The sequence below is a fragment of the Mercenaria mercenaria genome, chromosome 14 (assembly GCF_021730395.1).
Source record: "Mercenaria mercenaria strain notata chromosome 14, MADL_Memer_1, whole genome shotgun sequence".
Lineage (NCBI taxonomy): Eukaryota > Metazoa > Mollusca > Bivalvia > Venerida > Veneridae > Mercenaria > Mercenaria mercenaria.
In genome coordinates, this window is record NC_069374.1 from 15545669 (window position 1) to 15560773 (window position 15105).

At 34.9% G+C, this 15105-nt stretch overlaps 1 protein-coding gene across 1 annotated transcript; it reads right to left on the reverse strand.

Annotated features, from left to right (window-relative positions):
- Positions 1-8688: 8688 nt before the first annotated feature.
- On the reverse strand, positions 8689-11757 carry LOC123526632 (keratin, type II cytoskeletal 1-like). The gene is made up of 2 exons (XM_053522495.1): positions 11654-11757; positions 8689-8971 (listed from the first exon to the last, which is right to left on the reverse strand). The coding sequence occupies exons 1-2, from the start codon at positions 11755-11757 to the stop codon at positions 8689-8691; spliced, it is 387 nt and encodes a 128-aa protein (XP_053378470.1).
- Positions 11758-15105: the final 3348 nt, after the last annotated feature.

Sequence of the window (15105 nt, forward strand, 5' to 3'; positions counted from 1 at the left end):
TTTTAAATACCGTAAGAAATTTCAAAATAAACCAGATATCGGTGCGCAAAACTATGTATGACATCTAAATTTCAAGGCTGTATCTTAAAAGTCAAGAAAGTAGGTCAAGGTCATAGTCAAGTGACCCCTAATTACTTGGGGTCATCAGATAATTATAATTATAAAACAGTCTAGGAAATATGATCAGATAATGTTTTAAGTATTTTTTCCTATATAACTCCTACAAAATGCGACCCCCGGGGCGGAGCTTCTTTTCACCCCTGGGGCATAATTTGAACAATGTTGTTAGAGAAACCACTAGGCAATGCTACATACCAAATATCAAAGGCCTAGGCATTAAACTTTCAGACAGGAAGATTTTTAAAGGTTTTCCCAATATACTAGTAAGTCTATGTAAAACATGGGACTCTCAGGACATGCCCTCTTTTCACCCCAGGGGCATAATTTGAATAATTTTGGTGGAGGACCACTAGGAAATGCAACATACCAAATATCAAAGGCCTAGACCTAGGCCTTGCAGTTTCAGGCAAGACGATTTTGTTCCCTATTTAAGTCTATGTAAACTCGGGACCCCCTGGGTCAGGCCTCTTTTCACCTCAAGGGCATAATTTGATTAATCTTGGCAGAGGGCCACCAGGCAATATCAAATATCAGAAGCCTAGGCCTTGCAGTTTCAGACAAGAAGATTTTTAATTTTTTTCCTATATACGTCTATGTAAAAACCCCTGAGCGGGCCTGTTTTCCCCCAAGGTTAATAATTTGAACATTTAGCAATGCTACATATCAAATATCAAAGGCCAAGGTCTTGCGGTTTCATACAAGAAACATTTTTAAGTTTTTTCCTATATAAGTCTATGTAAAACTTGGGACACCCGGAGCGGGATCACTTTCCACCCCAGGGGCATAATTTGAACATTTTTGGTAGAGGGCTATTAGATAATGTCACATACCAAATATAAATACTCTACGCCCTGTGGTTTTGGACAAGAAGATTTTTTAAGGTTTTTCTTTCGGTTGCCGTGGCAACCAGAGTTCTGTGTGGAATTTCAATTCTTTGAACAATTTTGAAAGAGGCAAGGATCATTACTGTGAAGTTTGGTGTAAAGCTGTCCAGTGATTTTCAAGATGAATACTGTTTAGAAATTATTGACGAACGCACGACAGACGACGGACATCAAACGGTCACAAAAGAATACAAAGAGCTTTTGGCTCAGGTGTGCTAAAACATCGAAGCATTTTGACATTTTCAAGCAAACAGATACTTCAGATTGTAATAACATCTCAAAACATTAAACAATAAAAGTTTTGCCCTGCTCATATACCTTCATATCTGAATGCTCATGTTAATTATCTTAATAAGACACGTTTGTTTATCTTTCAACAAAGCTTCAGCAGCCATTTCCGCTATGTTCGCACACCGCTACTTTCCTACGACAGCGCACGAAATTGATATTTATAGATGCATTTATTTTGAAATTGTTTAAAAGGTATATATATTGCTAGTTAAATTACGTGTGACAAACACGTTTAAAGTTTCTCGAATATAATTGATTTATCATCTGTTTTTTTTTTTTTTTTTTTTTTTTTTTCTCTAAATATTTTTGTTAATATCCTGTTGTCTTTTAACGTGCAATTATATTATCTCTCAGACTAGGAAGCAGGAAGCATTATTTCACCCTTGAGGCTAGAACCTGATAGAGAAAATACAATTATCCCAGACAACAAAACATCATCTATACCCTAATACTTATTACATGATGATGTTTTATCGTATAATTTCATTTACGTTTGTAAGATCAGATATCAGAGAGAAGGCGATATATGACTGGCACCCCTGTGAGAATAACAGACGGATGTAAGAAGAACCAATCATGATAATGTCTCCATCTATCTTACAGTTATATTTTACTTCCTTGTCAGTGACAAACATAGAAGCCGGAAAAAAGCAGGAAATACTTGTCTCATGATACATAATTGTCTTCAGTTTGTGACGCTTTTTTCAGTGGCGTACGGTTATATTCCTTGAAAGAAAGATATTATCATTTGGTTCGATAACGTAGGTAAACGTAACGTAAATTTGACTTTAATGCGCTAATTTAGATTTTCAAGCAAAAACCCTTTGTGTTAAATGAAGATAAGACAAAAAAAAACATTTCTTTATTCAGTATTTCTAACCTTTTTTCAACATCAATTTATCCGCTGCCTCAGTCCGTACGATTAAAATAACACTCAAATATTTTTATATAATCAGCAAACAACTAATACTTAAGAAATATTAAACACATCTCTATGGTGACTTGACAATGAAATATACAAAGTCAGGTAACGAGCATATATGAGTTTTTGTCGAAAATGATGTTTTCATTTTTGTGATACGTTTCGCTATATGTTCTCACAAAAAAAAACTACAATCCATTCTAAAAAAAATCTTTCTTTGCTATTTTTTCATGTAATACAACAATGCAGACATCATATTTCATAATTTTTAATATGACTTTATAGACTCATTCGCAAAGAAAAGAAAATCACAGGATATAAAAAAATGTACAAAAAACCGATCATATTTAGAAGCCAAGGGATATTTGGTCAGCATAGTGATGAACAGTGGTCCTACAACTCAGATTTAAACCTAAGTGTGCGTTTATCAAAAAGGAAAATCAAAGCCTTGAGATGTCTGGTGGTTGCGGGTTTTGCTATAGTAATTTTCATTTTAAATGCCTATCTATAAATATACATGTATAAGAAACAAATACTAATGTGCCTCATATCTAAGATAAACTCTGCCTGACCTTACATGAACAGCTGGAAGTCAGTGATGTAACCATGGGCTGGAATACCTAATCATTGACGGATCTTATATAATCTAATGGATAGAGGATGAATAAGAACTGCTTGATCATTGATAATTCATCCGCGTTGTTCATGAATAGGACTACTTTGTGTAGCACATGAACAAATTCCTTTGGATGTGATTTGGAATCAAATAAAGATACTACATGATTGTCAAAAATACACTTAACTATGATAGCGGGATAAACCCGCAACCAAAAATAGTTTGTGACGGCTTGTTTACAAGTAGTATTTTTGCATGTGCTAGCATTTCTTCAATTTTTTTTACTTCATGTGTTGATGTCTTCTAGTTTAAATATTCCAATGCCATTTAAATTACGTTCAATAATATAAAAGCAGGAAGTATATCGTATACATTCTATACACCTCATTTACTTTTTCTTTATCTATTCGTTCATAAACTATTTAAAGTCTATTTTAGCCATATTTCGTAACACTGTCTTCCTTTTTGTATCCTATTTTATATATATTATTCAGTTTAAGATTTAAATAAACAACAAATAATTATGATTATGACATTTTATTGATAAAATACTTTAACCAATAACCAATATTGAACTTCCACTTCAATGTTAAATACAGATAAGCAAATATATGACATTTAATAATACATAAGCAACCACATTGAGTTGTCTCGATACAGTCTATCATGTATTTTCACAATTTCGTTGTTTTGTTTTGTTTTGTTTATTTTTCAAATATCCTGCAAAATACAACAATGTAGTAATTCATATAAGTACATATAAGCAAGTATATGACTTTTGCAAATACATGAATTTATTTTCATATTTTCGGTGATTTCTCTACACCCTACATAATAAAACTCTAATAAGATACATACAGTGTATAAGCAAAGCAAATGTATGACTTTTAAAAATATATAAACCATTAATAATTTCTGTTGTTTAAATACTCCGACCACTACAATCTCTGGAGGCTCTGATCAAAGAAACATCTTTCATGTTAGAAGGATCAAGATTCTTAAGTGCAGGAAAAAGCACATGGCGAAAGTCCAGTGGATCATCTGAAGAATAGCTAATGTTCAGAATACGAAATGGTGTGAAGAGTTTATAACTACACTTAACATTTTGTTTCTCAGATAAGATTTTACATGGCAGAATGTTAGCATCTGTATTAGTTCTGTCAACTTTGTCAATCAAAGTGCAAACGTGTCACACTTCTGGTATGTTTTCTGTAGGTAAGCTAACTGGTTCTAATATTTGGTTGTTTGTCGTTGAGCTGTAGCTAGGTAGTTTTCTCTTGCCACTTTTCGAACTTTAGCATGTGGGTATCTGGTTCATCGTCCAGGAGGCTGTTTTTTACCAAGAGACAAAATGCCTTCGTTGAAATGGTAATATGTTTTAAATTCATAAGATAGATTCCAGTGTGGCCTAGGCAGATCCGGAATCGGTCTAGACAAACTGGAATTCTAGTTTGGTGTACTAAGCAGATTCCGGATTTGCCTAGATTCCAGTTTGACCTACGACATATATACTATATACAGTAATTTTGTTAACGCTGTGAAACTTCGCCTGTGTTCCAACAGCAACCTTTGTATATGTAGACACTGAATGCCGCATACTATGAGCCGAAATATGTTTGCTTATGAAACGCAAGCGATTTTGCCTTTGATTAAGAATGTTATGTATTCGAAAATGCAAACAAATTTAATTCAAAGTTAGAATTACTTCAGGTATTTTTAGGGGAACGAAATACAAAACATTGAACACTGTGTACAACTTGGCAAATGATTTACTTTATACATTGAACGTGTGTTAAGATAAATTTCAAAGATCTGCGAAGTGAAAGTACGATTAATTTAATCAAGTATTCATGCAAAATCAGGTAACACACATTTTCGAGTTTTTCTCGAAGATGATGTTTTCATTTAAAACAAAAGCACTTATCGCTGTATGCTCTCACGAAATATCCGTGGTTGTTTTAACAGTTGTTTGTTTATATCCTTCTTACAAAAATATAAAGACAGATCTGAAACATTTACATAATTGTTATTGGTCTACAAACATTCTTATGCTCCATTTATCTTTACGTACGCTGCAATAAACGTTGATATTTCTCTAAAGTGTTGTTTATTGATATACTTTTCTGAAGCTTTTATGACTTCATTGGGTTTAGATATTTTACGACAGAACATAAATGTCAGTAAGCAAGAATAATATCAAATTTTAAAAGCAGTCACCGTAAGGGTGTTTCTCTTGATGCTCTACCTTCTGCAAAGGCATAGAGTACACACGTTTTTGGTTCTTAACGTTTATTGTTCTTTATACAATTAAACAGGAGCATTTTTGTGTTTTACATGCCAATTGTTTCCATTGCGTGTGTAAGAGATTCACCTGGCAGGGATAACTTTTGTTTACTTCGCCCCGTGAAATTGGAACATGGTGGATGTAAGAGTGAGGTTTGTGAGCACCATAAACTGGTTTAAGCTCCTAAGTAGTGCTTTTGCCACTGACCATTCCAAGGCGGTGCCCAGCTTTATTCCTTTATTTGTTTATTTAGTACGCGTGTGTTTGCTTTGTGTGTGGGTGTGTGTTGGAGGTATACGTTGGAGATGTGCATGTCTGTGTTCTGTGGGTTTCGTTTTTGGGAGACTGTGTATTTGGAGCTTGACATTCCCTGTATGATTTTCATAGACATCGATAGAATAATTATCGTCCTATATTTTTTAATCTGTTTCATATTAAAAAGTTGAAGATAACAGCCATCGTTCAAGTTTCTGAGAGATGTCCTGAGTGCCCTCTGACTGTTGATTCTGACAAAGACATTGATATTGTGAAAGTAATAAAACCGTGCTCATTTCACGTGCTATCAGCGGCAATAACACGCTGTCCTTTTGGAGAAGACAAATAAAATAGTGTTATCTTTCAAACAATTATTAAATCCACAGATATTTATTATTCTTTTGATCGCAACAGAAAAAGCAATAAATAAAGTTTAATCCCAGAAATATCGCTTGCATACGTACTTTTGATACTAATGTATTTATCATCAAATGCCATTAATCTTGTTTACCACATTTGCAACTGACTATAAAATGTCTTAGATAATTCGTTTCATCTATCAAACGATAAACCACATTAGGGAAACTGGGAGAGCCTTTATGCTTCAGCGAATGATGTACGATACGGAAAAAGCAATTATATCATTACAAGATCAATTCCTTTTGATGACTAAAGTAGTTATCTTACTGTAAAACTGGTTAAGGGTAGCACTCACCTCGTACATAGAGAGGAATCGAAAAAACTTCTTGTCACAACATACTTAAATTTTACGGCTTTGGATTTTGGAAAGCTAATAAAGGACATGTCGTTGTCACACTGAGTATATTAGATAATGCTGTTTCATTTCAAGCTTGATGCAGACACTATTAAAGTCAAACAATCTGACTACGCCTATTACAGACCAGGCACACAATGCGGTCACTGCAATATTTAAATGGGTACAAAATTTCACCGAATGAGCTTTTTCTTCCATTTAAATTATTTATCTTGACTTCACAAATAAAACATTCTGAATTGTGTATTGAAATAGATCTTGTAGCATATAGTGACTTCTACAGTCTTATAGGGTTTATCATGTTTTACGATGTTTTACCAGTTATCATGTACACTGTAGATTATTTCAGAACTGTCCCGTTTTTAGACTTAACAAAGTGTTTCTATATCAGTTTGATCCAGTGACCTAGTTTTTTTTCTCTCTTAATATAACCGACAATAAAATTGAGATTGATCTAGATTTTAGTTACACTTTATTATGACTAGATATCATGCAACTCAAGTACAAAATATTATATCTTTGAGACACGGTATGTACAAAGTAACCTAGACCTTTAACCCAAACAACCGGTTCAGATTTCTTCTAATTTCAAAAGAATAAACATTTTAAAAGGTTTCAGACAAATTAGGTAAAAACTGTTAGAACATTAGGGATATAAATTAGATGTTTTTGGTAGCTTATCTCGTCTCAGACGAACTACTAAAACAAAGAAGAAAATGTTTTAGCCACGTTGGAGTCTAGCCATCTTTCTACTCTACTTAAGCCGACAGCTAACCCTTTTTTACAGTAAGATTTCCCATTGACTTCGCAAATCCGTAATTTATGTGAAATAATTTGGTACTAAGCAACGCTTTTCAAAACAAAAAGGAAACAGACATTCGTTTGTCCAATACTGCACTGATTTCATGAAGATCAGCATGACGAACACGCCGATGATCTGGACTGTCAAAATAGATTTGACACAATGTTTACATATATTAAAAAAAATATATGTTGAACAGGATTGTTCGTTTTCACAAGAAATCAAACTATTTTTAAAACAAACAAATTTTTCTATGAGACTCTATTCCACACATAAGTATAGGATGACAGATCCAATTTATTTCTTGTCTAGCAACTAAGCGGACTGTCAAGGAAATATGACATGTAATTATTAGGTACATTAAGTCCTAAAATAAACACTGCGTGTTATTACGTCAAAAAGGTGGTTGATACATATTGTGCGGGAGATGAGGATATTTAGCTGAGGAGAGGCGTCATGGTACTTCTTTATGTATATACTTGCATATTTGCAATAAACGAGACACAAGGATGAACCTGTGTGCACTTCAATTTATAACCAAGAGGTAGTTTCTTGTTCCTTTAATCTTTAGCCTGCTAAACTTCCAAAATGGGCTGGTCCATCATTTAATTTGGGCAATATCTATCTATCTATAAATACTGCATGACACCCTTGCGAGTATTTTATGCAGGTGCGCGTCAGTGCTTAAGAGTTTAAAAGCAGGAATGTACAGGAGAAATAGAGTAATACATAAAGTATTTGTGAGAATTTGAGGCAAAGCTGATAGTGCTAATAAAAAGGCGAAATGTACAGTAAAAGGATTAAAAACAGCCAGGTCACTCAGAAGTCCCGGCCCAGTTTGGTTACCCCTTGCCTAAATATACATATACTTTATGAAAGGGTGATCACTGAAAATTAACTGACTGAATAACGAACAGTGCACACCATCATTAGCCTTCACGGATGTGCAGGCTGATCTTGCTCTGCACTGGTCGCAAAGGCCGTATATTTCACAGAACGAATATGTAACACGAGTGAAAAATTCGACCGAATATATCACACGTGTGAAACATTCGATCGAAAATAGCAGCGCATGAAACGTATATGATACATTATATGTGATGTATACGCTGGACTTAGGTTTTCATAGGCATAACAAAACGAATACTTCACAGAAGAAATGAAATTATTAACGAATGCATCACATTTTTATCAGTTTGGAAAAAAAGGTTGTTTAAAAAACAAAATTTTATTGACGCATCTCAGTTATGCCTCATAGAATTTTCTAATGCTAGAGCTAGATTCACAAGGCCGACCGCATCGACCCGATCGTTCCGGAAACATTGTTCGGGAACTGGACTGGTGTGGTTGGGATGATTAGTCTTTAGTCTTTAACGTGTATAGATGTTTGATCAATTACCTACCGAGGGGTTCGGAAAGTTATGGACTGCGTTCGAGCAACCATTGGTTGGCGGTCTAGTAAACAATAACAAGAAACTGAGAAATTGTAGGTAACTGGTCGAGCTCTGTTAGCAAGACGTCGAGATGATCGTTATAGGTCTATCCGATATATTTGCTGTGTAGAAGTAAAGAAAAAAATGAGTAGCGGTCGGTCGGCAAAGGCTTTTGAAGAAGTCGTGAGAAAAGATCATGTACAATGGAAATAGGCTATTTATCGTTTAGAGACTGCCTTGATCGGAAAAAAATTCGAAAAATGATACTGGAAATCGCCACTCGATCGATGCCACCTGCTGTCAAGATTAGTTCAAACTACCAACACCACTACTATTACTACCACTAGAACTATCACTACTACCCCTAAAAACACCACTACTACTACCACCACCTCTACTACAACTACCACCACCACAACCACAACTACTACTACCATCGCCACTACTACCACTACCGCTACCACCACCTCTACCTCTACCATTATCACTTTTACCACCACTACCATCAACACTCTTACCAGCACCATCACCACTACTGTTACCAGAACAACTACCACGACTACGACTACTACTACCAGTACCACCACTACTACAATACTAGAACTACTACCACTACTACTACCGCCACCCCTACCATGAGTAAACCATCACAACCACGACCACTACTACCCTTTGAAATTTCTTTGTTTGAAAATTTTCGTCATATCGCAGACTAAATAGTGACCTCAAGATAGTAAAATACGCTACTAAATTTATGCGCGGATCCAGCCAATATTCTCAGGGGGGGGTGGGGGTGGTCCGACCTAACCCTTAAACTTGTTTCTTTATACACTGAATAATTTGATGTGTTTTTGCGGATGTTAGTTGTTTACAAGCACTTACAAGGACAGGGTTGCCAATAAGTTGCATTTAAGAACAGCTTTTCCACTGCAATTTGATATACAATACACCCCTTTTTATGAGCTCATCTGTTATATGGGAAATAATGATAAACTTAGGTTTTCTTAGTAGTAAAATTCTTTGTTTCTTTCTTTTATAAATTTGAATAACGTCGGGGTCGTATGTAACAGCCACATGTACTTGAAATGCGGTCCTAATGTTGCCTTTTCGAAAAAACAACAACATTTTCTTTCTTTCTTATCTTCTTCTTCTTATCTTCTTTCTCTTTTTATGATTTTCCTTCGGGGTCCTAGACATCCGCCCCCGCCCCCACCACTCTCTGGTTCCGCGCATGAAATTGATTTTATGGAGTGCATGTTTCTTTCCTCAGCAGCAGCACGTATATATATGAAACTCAAATTTCAGAAATCCCCTTTTAGGAATAACATCGAATATAAAACATTACAATACAGTGCAACCTCTGTAGAGCAACACCATTTGGGAGATACAAATATTGACTGTTATGTAGAGGTTGTTGTTCTAGAGAGGTAAATTTGATATTATATTTCAGCTTAGGGAAATTTTGATGATGTTGTTATAGAGATGTATTTACATAAGAGAGGGTCGCTCTGGAAAGGTTATACTGTATATTTTTTATCGGTGTAACACTTGAGTAACAGTGTTCCGGAGACATCCTTTTTCTTCGTGTCATAAAGGCCTGGGCTGTAATTTGCGGAGAGCCGAAATGCAATGACGAGAATTATCTATATAAGTCCTAGTCACACGTGCGACCATTACAATACAAATATTTCAAAGCGATCAACTTAAACACAGAGTAAACTTGATATAATTGCATAGCCGGCTCTTTCGGGGGTCCGGGGATGGGTGATTTCGATCCCCTTCCTGGAATGAGTTTAACTAAAGTATAAATTGTAGTTTCATGCACTTTTATATTACAACGTATGTGACATATACGTTTCAGTGTAAACTGTCAAAAATGACCAAACGAATATGCCCTATTAGACAACTGTCTATTTTACGGTCGAATACATCACAGACCTGTTACATGTTCGATCTGTGACATATACGGCTCAACACAGCATCACTTGCCGTCAGCAGGCTGAAGGTTAACAAACAAAACGTACATGCAGGAATGACAAAATAAATGAGGTCATACAAATGTTGCAAAATGTGTTTGAAATCTTTTCCAGATAAAATCTACCCAAGTGATTCAATGTTGATACAGCCTGGTCTGTTTCAAGAGCATTACATAATTAAATGTTAAATGAGGATGGTTAATTTCTTATATGACTTGCAAGAAATTCTCGTTTCGTGCTGCAATACATATTAGTTTATTTAAGAATTGAATGGACTTATAGTTTGTCTCATTTATCGCATTTGTTTAAATAAGGACAATGACTTACTGGCTGTGTTTACAGATTACATGTTCTTCGCAAAACTTCAACAATTAAAAATTGAGATGGATGATGTTGGGATTAATAATCTGAAAACAAGTTCCATACTATTTTACCTTTTAATCAATTATTCAATTGTTACCCTATAGTTTAACGTAATGTCTACGTCTTTACGCACTTCAAAGAAGCAAAAGGCCGCTAAGTTGTAAATAAGTATAATTATTATACCTCTCTTTTGTCTACAATGATGAAAGCCCAATACCCGAGAAAGAGATACTTTGACTATCAAAAACATTTTCAAACTTTCTGACACGTGACCAAGTGAAAGTGACTGTCAGGTCATGTGACCGCGCTGATATTTTTCATGTCATACGAGTTTTAGTCATATGATTGCCTCCCTTGTACACATATAAGAGTGACGTCGCTATATAATGTGTACACAGGCGATTACAGCGCTAAAGATGAAACTGTTAAATCAAATGAATTAAAAACATTTTTAAATATTTTATGTACTAAATTTTGTTCCGTATAATAAAATACATATTATATGTAGCGTGTGTGACATTGATATTGTCAACCCTCGAAACAGGGTTTCGCCTCGGGTGACATTCTGCCCTCGGGTTGACAATATCAATGTCACATGCGCTGCCATATGATATTTATATATCATATTGGTTGCAATCTGAAAGCATATCAACCACAAGCCAAAGCATCTTAATAAATATGTATATTTCAATCATTGAAATATGATCTCTGAAGCTTGACACATATTTGCGCATGTTCATTTAAATGCCACAACTTCAGTTTCAATGAAATATAGTCTTGAACAATTATTCAGTTATGTATTAATTACATTTATACCAATACAAAAGTATACAGCATCATGTTAACAAGACTATGGTGCGTTTGATTGCTTTCTTACTTTTTATATTATTTATCTCAATAAATGTTCAGAGAGAGCAGCTTCAGAACCTTACACAATCTGACTGAGTGAACGTTTTAAACCTACTTTCACTTTGTATGATACAATGACCTTTTCCCCACTGATGTACTGAATAATTTGCAATGACAAAAGAGACATCTCGCTGTTAATGGTGGTAAATTGACAAGAAAACTAATTATATAACACTAAGATCCGAAAGTCTGACGCGATTATTTCAGGGCTTAATGGCTTTCCATGCGATAGAAACGGATGGCAGTCAGCAATGAAACACCTATAGGGCAGGACGTTCAACCTTACAATTAAAACCTTCAGACAGAGACAAAGACATAAATAGCACATAATTTAGTAGTAATACATGCAAAGATCAATGCACTAGAACAAAATTCAAAGTGAAACAAACAACAACAAATTTAAAAGCAACACAAACAATAGATGAGATGTGTCCCACTTCGAAGAATATATTGTTTTGCACTTGTCGGTCGCGTCGGTCGGTATGCCGTTCGGTCGGTCTGTCCGAGAACGTTTTCCGACGAACAACCTGAGAACCGTATGAACCAGAACTTTTGATTGGTAGCTTTAAAAGAAAAATACCCCTCTTGTTTTAGGGGTCAGTAGGTCAAAAGTTCACAGGGCAGAAACGTTAGAAAAGATTTTCACCTAGTTACTTGAGAACAACTTAACTTGAACATTCAAACTTGGTAGCATGATAATGTTTAAAGAAGTAGAGAACCTCTATTGTTTTTTGATCTGTAAGTCAAAGGTCTTAGTCACAGGGACCTGAACCTCGAAAACTGTGTCTGTTCAGCTTAAGAACCAACTGCACAAAAGTATCTTCAAACTTGTCTTTATAATTGAGCTAACGAGGTTGATGACCCCTATTGTTTTTGGAGTTGTTAGTAAGTCAAAGATCAATGTCATTGTTATCACTGGACTGAAAATGAAAAATACACGTTTTAAAAACAGCTATTGCTGTTTTATCGTTTTTCCTGTTTCAGTAGATTTGACAACGTATCAGAGGGACATATCAAAACAAAATTTTGGATGAATGTACATACCAGCTTAACTTACAAACGAAAAAAAAGAGAGTAAATACCAATGAATTCAGTTTGGAACAAAATATATACCACTATATTCAGTAGGTCGCTACCAACAATGACGTTACATCTCTTGAATAATATTGCGTTTTTATTTCAAGCAAGGTCTAAGGCTTACTACTATACACAGAGCAGAAGAAAAGACGTAACGTTAATGTTATTATGACAATATTACGTTCGCCTGACCTCTACTTGCGGTTACCCATTATGGAACATTAGAAAGGATTTATTTTACCTGCAACTTCATACAATCTATAGGAAGATCCTTCAGAAGCATGGAATGCAATTCAGCAAAACAACAGGAGAACTTGGTTATATTGAAGTTGTTAATGAGAGGCAATAAAAGGTGCAACAACCCTCACTGCCTCTAACATTGGCTTTAATGGAATTGAGTTCAGTTACTGGGGTACTTTTTACGGCCACCACAAAATGGTGCCAACACACATGATTTAATATCTTCCGAATTTGCTCCAAGCAGTCATTTTTAGCTTCCTAAGTCAAAAGACTAGTGGGGATTTAGTCCTATAGTTGTTAACCCTTACCATGCTGAACACGATTGATTCTGCCTTTGCGACCAGTGTAGATCATGATCAGCCTGCACAACCATGCAGTCTGATCATGATCTGCACAGTTCGCTATTCAGTCAGTATCTTTTTGGTATGCACCCCTTTAAACAGTTAATGGTACTCTCCAAGATGAACAAGTACATTATAGAAACTTAGCATGGTAAGGGTTAAGGTTTTTGTGATAAAACATTCCGCGCAGTCTGGTCAGGATCCATGCTATTCGCTAACAGTTTCTCCAATTCCGATAGGCTTTATAAGCGAACAGCATGGATCCTGACCAGACTTCGCGGATGCGCAGGCTGGTCTGGATCCATGCTGGTCGCAAACCCACTCTGTTGGTTTTCTCATGGCACGGCTCAAATAACCATTTAGTATACTATTAGTATATTACATGATTTCTCAAATCTATGTCAAGCTTTTCATTAAAATTCCGTAAGACCTTTAATTTTATGTTAAAAACAGATAATACTGCTGTCCAAACAGAGACAACACAGAATTGAAAAGTTAGAAAAACACTACTTCTAATATTGCACATGAAATTATAATCAAGATTATAAATGGAGATAGTCATAATAGTGCATTTTATTGTACTTTCTATTATGTTAATCACATAGTCAAAATTATGACAAATACATGAGGAAACAATTATCAAACATTGGATTTTAAAGACAATAGTAGATTTTATGTTCATAACAAAAAATAAAGTAAAGCATAAGAAGGAATCACATGCATATACTAATACTGCAAGAAGATTATGAGTTCATTAGTTTAAAATTGACATCTTTATACCAAGTGAGCAGTAAATATCAGAGCATTTAAATACAGTGAATATTTTGTTTACTAATAGCTCGAGCAGTTCACAAGACGGCAGTTTCCTTACCTTTGAATTTTATAGTGGAGCAGGTGTTAAATCTGTAATTAAAGAAGCTGAGACTATTGATCTGCATATCAAGTAATTGACATTTAATGGAAAAGATTCTGTCTGCATGTAATTCAATAATCATATAGGACATATTTATTGTTTTTGTACTTCCTGCCATGCATTTCTTCTCAATACGATTTACGAAAATCTGTTAAAACATAAAGTATACTTAGGTTGTTTACATTTTGTTCAGCAGTTTTAAAAATTCTCAACCGGACGAACGAAAGTTAGGTACTAAAATAAATATAGCAAGGAGGGGGTTTTGATTTGTGCACTGGGTACTCTCTACTATTTTTCATTAAATTGTATTCCGTGAATAAACGTTATAACCCGTACACAAATATAATAAGTGCAATAAGTTCAACAGTTACACCACTTTTCCTTAAAAGTTTGTAAACGGTGTTATGTTTATTTTTACCAAAACAAGTTTAGCCGGTCATAGATGAAAAAGACCTACTTGAATTAATGACAAAAACGTATTCGTTTTTGTTTAAACGGGTTCGTAAATCAAAGAACAGACTATAAATATTCTAATTTTAAACAATCCTTTTCATTTTCGCACCGTCAACAAACATATGTACGGTGACATATTTTGCTATTTACAATATTATCCATGTATTTTGAATTATACTGCCGGTGGAGTTTTATGTATTTGCAGGCTGTTGATGTAGTAAAAGGAGGAACATTCTGTACAGACAGTAAATAAAAATGAACAATATACCAAGCACAAATGGTATACCAAGCAAAAATGGAACGAGTACAAACAATATTTGAAATCATAATGTGACATCAGTTTAATATCATGTATTTACATACAAGCCAGATTAACTAAGTCAGTCAAGTGGATTGTAAAATTCGAATTTATCCAAGGCCTTCGTGGTATAGAAACTTGAATGTAATGAAG

Bases quoted from the DNA above. Each gene is read 5' to 3' on its own strand.
- LOC123526632 (XM_053522495.1), bottom strand. From the start codon at position 11,757: ATGTCTCTTTTGTCATTGCAAATTATTCAGTACATCAGTGGGGAAAAG. The intron at 8,972-11,653 runs GTAAGGTTCTGA...CTAGTATTGTAG, and splicing joins CGTTCACTCAGTCAGATTGT to TAGTGGTGGTACTGGTAGTA.